The following is a 7,337-nucleotide window of genomic DNA, read 5'->3' as shown; positions in this document are numbered from 1 at the left end:
GAAAAGGGTTTTACTTAAGTCGAGTAACAGAGAAAAATCAGTAAACAATGGAAAGAAATCAATCAGGCTATATTCAGAAGGAATCTTGAACTAATTGCAAATTCGAAAACCATTTAGAGGGAAATTCATCATATATAAAGAGCATGTGAGCATGAAAGAAGACTGGCATGTTACTGTAAAATCTATAGAGAAATCCAGTGCAGAAGAGTTTTAGTAAAAAGGTCAAAATCACATGAAAACAAGGGAGCCCAAACTCAATTCAAAGACTCGAAGAGTTGGGGGTTCTAAAATAAAACACTAGTTCAATCAAATATATGATCAAACCTGGCAGAACCCCCAAATTTTGAGGTTTCCGCCTTGAATCAAGTACATAGATGAGAGACAAGTGGTCGAAGCAGGCTCAGAGGTTTCAGAGAAGAACTGAAACCTCTTGCATGCTTCTATCAATAGCAAAACTCATGAGAAAACATGATATCAAGGTAACAGGCAGAACACAGTAGAGGCACTCGAAGAAAAATAGAGGAAAACACTGATAGGAGCAGTAAACATGCTTAAGAAGTTTTTCAGAAGAAAATTAAACAGGGCTTAGTAGAACGAAAGTAAGGGAACTTAAGAACTTAGCAGGAAAGTACAATAGGAGAAACATGCTGGAACATAGTAGAAGAAGAATATAATAGAAAAGCATATGAGCACACAGTACGGAAAACATGGTAGCTGAACATACAAGCATGAAGCGTATAAACACATACAAGAACGGAGTATGAAACTCAGTAGAAGAACATACAAGAACAGATATACAAGAACGTGGTAGATAAAAACATAGGAGCACAGTAGAGGTAAATACACAAAAGAAAAAGAAAGTCAGTGAAACACTTAAAAAAAAATTTCAGAAAACTCTAGATCGGAAAGAAAGATTTAAAAAAAAGTAATTTTCAAAAGAAAAGTTAGGGAATCGTTTGAAAAACTCAAGGAGAGCACCGATATACAAAGAATCTAGAGAAATCGGAGAAAACCTCGGAGAGTTAGGGTTTCAGAAGAACCCTAGAAACGAGAAAGGCTTTGGAAGGTCATCGATCTGAGTCGAAGAGGTTAGAAACAGGCTCAAACAACAATAGTACGCCGGAGCAAGGCCGGAGATGGCCGTAGAACTTCGAATCGATGGAGGTCTGGGTTCGAACCTTCAAGGTCAGGCCTCGAATCTGCAGGTATCAAGCGTATAGGAGCAATAAGAGGTGAGTATAGGGCTCTCACAGCCTGGGAAGCCATGGATTCCGGTGGGTTTCACGGTGGGAGATGGTGAGACGATTAGGGTTCAGAGAAGGTTCAAGAGAGTTTGAGGGGGTGAAGGGATCCAAAGGCGGCTGGTTAGGTGAAAATGATTTAGGGTTAAGGGGTGTTGATGGATTAAAAAAGGAATGGAGGGATCGTGGTCGTTGATCATTTTGATCAACGGCCTGGATTTATTGGGGAGCCGGGGCGGGTTGGGTTAAATTGGGTCATGGGCGGGTATTTAGGAATTGGGCCGGTCCGATTGACATTGAAATTGGGTTAATTGGGGTGGTTGATTTGGGCTAAAATTGAAATAAATAGGGCTAGATTTTAAATAGCCACTTTTTCCCTTTTTATTTTGTAAAATAGTAAAATAATTTCTGAAAATAAATTAAAGGTACTAAATTTATTAATAATATATAAATATTAAGCTAAAAAATACTGGAATCAAATTTATAATTATAAACGCAATTAATTCTTAAAACAGGCTAATATTGCAATTATATGCAATTTAGCCTTAAAATACTAAATACATTTGTAAGAAATTTGCAAAAATTACTTTAGCTATATTTTGGTATAAATATGAAAATACAATAATTGAATCACAAGAAATGATCATTTGGGAAATAATTATTGATTGTTTATTGATAAAATAGGGTAATAAAATTGGTTCAAAATCTTTAAAAAATTAAAGAAAAAATAGGAAAATTCTTGGACATACTTATATATGCATTCTTATGCTATTTGAAAGTTATTTTGTATATAAAAATATACAGGGAAAAATTGGATATCAACAAAGGGCATATTTTCTTCACCTACTAACCCACTTGCAGGAGCGGCGACAAATCGGGCTTACCAACCATGGTTTTTATCGTCCTCGAGGCTAACCAAAACTCTTTTACTTCTCGCCACGAGAGTAAAGACCCCATGACGGAATAACTTGGGAGAGTAGAGATGGATTATATGGTAAAAAGAAAAGGGTAATTGAGCCACATTTGACAAATATCTAAGGCATGCCACTGCCCTCCATACAATAGGGCCAATTTGCCCTAAACATACATCAAAGAAACCACAAAATTCAATGATCACTGGGTCAATAGGTGGTCTAAAACCTAATGTGAAGGGATATGTATACACAAAGGAAAAACTAGATTTAAAGGAAGCGATCCTTTGATTTTCATTAGGAACCAGAATTGGGAAGTCAAATTTTCAATGGCAATCTTTACGCACAACAAAAACTAAACCATCAGTGATTTGGGAAGGGTAGACATCAGCGCGATCGTGAGAAGTCATGGAAGTAACCTGATTTTTATTTGATTCTTTGTCTGTGACAAAAGAAAGTTCAACAGGAATAATCTCATCGACAGTAGGTTCACGAAGCGATTCGTTAGAACCTCTATTTCTAGCAGAAGACCTGTGTGGAAGAGAATCCCTAGTTCTAGAAGAAGATGGAGGAGTAGAAGCGGGTTGAGAAGAAGAACCACGTACAGAAAGTGACCCTAAACTACGCAACGTACCACCTTTCCTACTTCTAGTAGGAGCAGAAGAAGGGGAAAGTTCGTCTATAATGAGGACTTTTCGAGGATCAGGATTTGAAGAAGACATCATTGTGCAAAGAAGTAAAACGTATTGAAGAACAAGAACAAGATGTGATAAAGGACACTGAAGAAATTTTTTTTGTAAAAGTGAAGGCAAAGGATGTATTTATATGTAGAAGCAACCGTCATACAAAAAAAGGTAATGATGGAAACGTCATTATGAAAACTGTCACTTCGTGACTGAAGCAGCCGCAAAACAGTCCTAAAACTCGCTGCAGAGTTACAGAGCCAATCGATGACTGCCACATGTCACATGCATTAAATAGAAGTGACATACGGCTCATCAGTTCAGAAAAAAGGTATAATGATATGTGAGAAACGACGGCAAAAGTTCCCGCCATAAATGGGATCCACTTCCCAAATATTCAATTGCTGAATAATTGGTAAGTGGGGGAACTATCTGTATTGGGGAAACTAAATATTACACGTGGAATTAATTATGTGGCTGACATGGCAAAACATGTGGATCACACTGGAAAAACGACAGCTGGAGAAGTGTATTAAAGAGATGTGAGTCTTAATAGGTACGAGCAAAACGTCCAAGAGACGAGAAGAAACGGTTGCTCGAGTCTCTTTAGCGATTTGAAAAAGCACCGGTGGAACGAACCAAGACGATAAAAAGGGCAGCTTCACTGAACTTCAATTAATGAGCATGAATGATAGCAAACGTTACAAAATCTTCACGAAACAGTTACTATTACCAATTATAACGTTTCATTAATGTCATTAATGTTCATAATGACTCGATCACAAAAGGGAAAAGACATTGTACTTAGAAACGACTATATAAGGAAAAGGAATAACAATTGTATGGACACGTTCTGATTATTATTGGAAAATAATTATTTATTTTTGCTTTCTATTGATTGCTTCACTATTCTAAATTTCTTTCTTACAGCAAGAATATCAATTTCCTTGATTTATCAGTAGCCCGAGTACTTCTAAAAATAGAATTTGACCGAAATATCCATTTTCTGATTAAACAAATGTAATTTTCCAGCAAAAATTGTTCATATAAAACTCCTTCCTGCCCCTAACTTCGCCCATGGTATGATTAAACTTTTTAAGGTGACTTTGATAAATCATCGAATGGCAGTTAACTAGAATCATACTTGCTGAATCTCGTCTAGAAAGAAGTTAGAATGCTCTGTCAATAACGAATAGCAGGAACACTCTGATAATATAGATATAATTACTTAGAGACTTGCATCTGCTGGTAATTCGGTCCTCATTACGTGTGTTATGAGTCCTTGACGATTTTACGATTTACTGTAACTAGGTTATTAATTAGTCAATTTCAAGTTATCATATGAAGTTTGATATAGAATATTACCTATTGATAACTTGATGGGAAACAAAATTTATATAGTTAATGTATAAAATAAGGTGATATATTAAACCCTTCCCTAGTTAAGAGCAAGTAAAACAGACAACTCACTGAACCGAATGCCAACTCTCATGGAGCAATTGCAGGCAATACGTTTCAAATAATTAACTACTCGTAATCGTGCAACTCTCGATGGAAAAGCCGTGTTCCCCCTTTCCACTCCTTTTCTTTGGAAGCATGTTACTCCTTCCGTTCCAATTTATGTGAACCTGTTTGACTGGACACGGAGTTTAAGAAAAAATGAAGATTTTTGGAATTTGTGGTCCTAAACAAGTCAAAAAGGGGCCAGAGTATTTATGTGATTATAAAAGCTTCTCATTAAGGATAGAATTATAAGTTTAAGCTAAATTGTTACCAAATTTAGAAAGGGTTCATTCTTTTTGAAACGGACCAAAAAGGAAATAGGTTCCCATAAACTGGAACAGAGGGAGTATCTTATTTCACTATTCAATTCAAGTCAATCTTTACTTATTGTGGCAAGTAGCTTATCTTATTTTCTAAATTAGAAATTCTATATTTTAAGAAGGCTGGCCTGATAATGTAAAAAATTCTATATACTCACGTACATAGCTTAAACGTTTTTTTTTTTTTTTTTTTTTTTTTTTTTTTTTTTTTTACAAGTATGAAGAAAACCAAAAAGGAGCTAGCGAACGATAACAATACGAAATGGAATAAGAGATAAACAAACTTCTTTATTATATTACGAATTTTCGAAACAAACTTATTCCTCAAACATAGTACATATATTGTCGTCGAATGTGAAAAATATTTCAAAATACAATTATAGGACTGCAGACGTCCACACAATTAGTAGACAGATTTATTACAAAAGATGTTTATATTTCATGACTATCTTCTCAAATTACTCCTCGATAGATATAACAGGATCAAGTGTAATAGGAGCACGAATTTTAGGCGATTCAACAATATTAATTAAATCATCAGCTTGACCTCCCAAATAAGCCTTGAGAAATGCCACAAAAAGCCCTCCAACAGTCCTTCTCATAGTATCCTTTGATCCCTTTCCACTTTTCATCATCCAACTAAGCAAAGCTGCCGCTCCATCATCCAACATATCAAGATGGCCATAATCCTTAGCCAAGAAATAATAACAAGGAGGCTTACTCTCGTTGAAAAACTCAGCATGATTTACCCCATTTGGTGCGGCAGGTGGACACACACCAAACGCTCGTTGATTTGACAAGCCGGAACCAATTACAGCCACGGGAATTGATTGATCGAAACTGTAAGGAATATATTGGAGAACGTTGGGAGAGCATAAACAGGACAGAGAGGATCCTGCTACTGGATCAATTCCGAGGAGTGCTGAGATTTTGAGAGGGGGTTCTAATTGGGTTGCGTTTGATGTTGAGCTGCCGCCGTGGCCTAATGCTAGGGCGAATGCTGTTTTGCCACCTCTGCTGTGGCCGGAGACGGCGACTTTCTGGAGGTCCGGAAAGACTTTCTCCGGCAGGACGGAGTCTAGGTTGTTAGTTGATAACCACTCTACTATTTTTCTTGCGTTTTTCACTTCCTGGCTTTGGCTTGCCATAGGAGAAAACTACAACAATATTTAAACAAAACTCGAATTAAATAATTAGCTAAGGGATTGGGACTTCAATCTCAAAGACCAGTCACAATTCTTAGATAATGATAACCCAAACGTTGGGACATAATGAAAATTTTGGTGTGTTTGGTATAACAAATATTTTCCAAGATGTGTTCCACATGAGAAAGTCATTTACTAGCTAGAAATATTGTTTTTTTCCCCTCTCTCACTGATTCTTTTCAAATATTCTAACTTCATATTGATTATTAAATTGGGTTAAGGAATGGATGCAGTTTGATCATATCTATGAACCAAAGTGAGATCAATCAGTATCTTCAATATGAATAGTGGCACAGTACTTAAGTGTAACGTAGTTTAATTTCTTTTTATTTGAAAAGCAAAAAAGAAACCATGAGAAGTCCAACAGCAGAACTCAATACCTGAGGAGCGACGATGATATATTGATGGGAAGAAATGTGTAGAAGGAGGGATTTGTAACAGTTGGGCTGGAGCATGAAACCATGGAAAAAGAGTAAAACGGGATAGGATCCTTGTGTAGTGGGCGAAAACACTAACAATGGACATGGCAGAAGATCAAAGAGAAATGAGCGCTTAACGTTTATTATCTCAACAGCCTCATCTCCTACTTGAAAATCTAATGCTATACCATCATCCCCTACCTTCTTTGCCATCTCTCTCTCTCTCTCTCTCTCTCTCTGTATACGTGCTTCTGTTGCATGCAGCAAAGTCTCTTGATTTATAGTGAATGCAATATATGAAACCTTAGCTTGGGCAGTTAATGAGCTTAAATGGGCAAAACCTCACTGGCTCAATGGTTAATGTTAGAATTTACTTCATCCGTCTCAATTTAGATGACGTAGTTTTACTTGCTACGGAGTTTAAGAAGAAGAACAAAGACTTTAGGAATTTGTGGCCTTAAAAACTTTGTAAGGTCATGACATTTGTATGGTTATAGAAGCTTTTCATTAATGATAAAATGGGTAAAATGAAGAATTTGAAGTTTGAGTTATTTTCAATTGTAGAAATGTGACATTCTTTTTTGAAGGGACTAATAAGAAAAGTGTGTCATATAAATTAAAACAGATGGAGTAACTTATATAGTACATGAACATTAATGTATCTTATGGGCAAACAAATTTTTGAAACATTTGGATTGGATCTGATTTTCACAATTTCCTTTTTCCTTTTTCCCTCCCCATCCACATATATAATGAGATTCTTTTAAAAATGATTAAATTATAATCCCATGACCTGAACATTAAGATTTATCACTGTTTTCCCGATGACAGTAATATAGTAGGAGTACATCTTTAACAAAAAATGAACTTTCTTGCTTGTTTCTTCTTTTCCTTTAGGGTAAAGCAAAACGTGCTTCTTTGTTTTAACGTTATTAGCAGAGACGTGTGGAAGCTGTCAGAATATAATTCAACTTTGTTTGTCGATATTTGTCTAATCATATCTCCAGTTTTGCATATTTTTACTAGGCAAATTAATTGAACCCTTTTTTTTTTTT

At 35.9% G+C, this 7,337-nt stretch overlaps 1 protein-coding gene across 1 annotated transcript; it reads right to left on the bottom strand.

The window, feature by feature from the left end:
* Positions 1–4,926: 4,926 nt before the first annotated feature.
* On the bottom strand, positions 4,927–6,593 carry LOC109219777 (chlorophyllase-2, chloroplastic-like). Its single transcript, XM_019384250.1, has 2 exons — positions 6,244–6,593; positions 4,927–5,815 (listed from the first exon to the last, which is right to left on the bottom strand). Exons 1-2 carry the CDS (start codon positions 6,493–6,495, stop codon positions 5,117–5,119), a joined length of 951 nt encoding a protein of 316 aa, XP_019239795.1. The 5' UTR covers positions 6,496–6,593; the 3' UTR covers positions 4,927–5,116.
* Positions 6,594–7,337: the final 744 nt, after the last annotated feature.

The sequence above is a fragment of the Nicotiana attenuata genome, unplaced genomic scaffold (genome assembly GCF_001879085.1).
Source record: "Nicotiana attenuata strain UT unplaced genomic scaffold, NIATTr2, whole genome shotgun sequence".
NCBI classification, from domain to species: domain Eukaryota; kingdom Viridiplantae; phylum Streptophyta; class Magnoliopsida; order Solanales; family Solanaceae; genus Nicotiana; species Nicotiana attenuata.
This window is presented reverse-complemented; position numbering and strand designations above follow the sequence as displayed.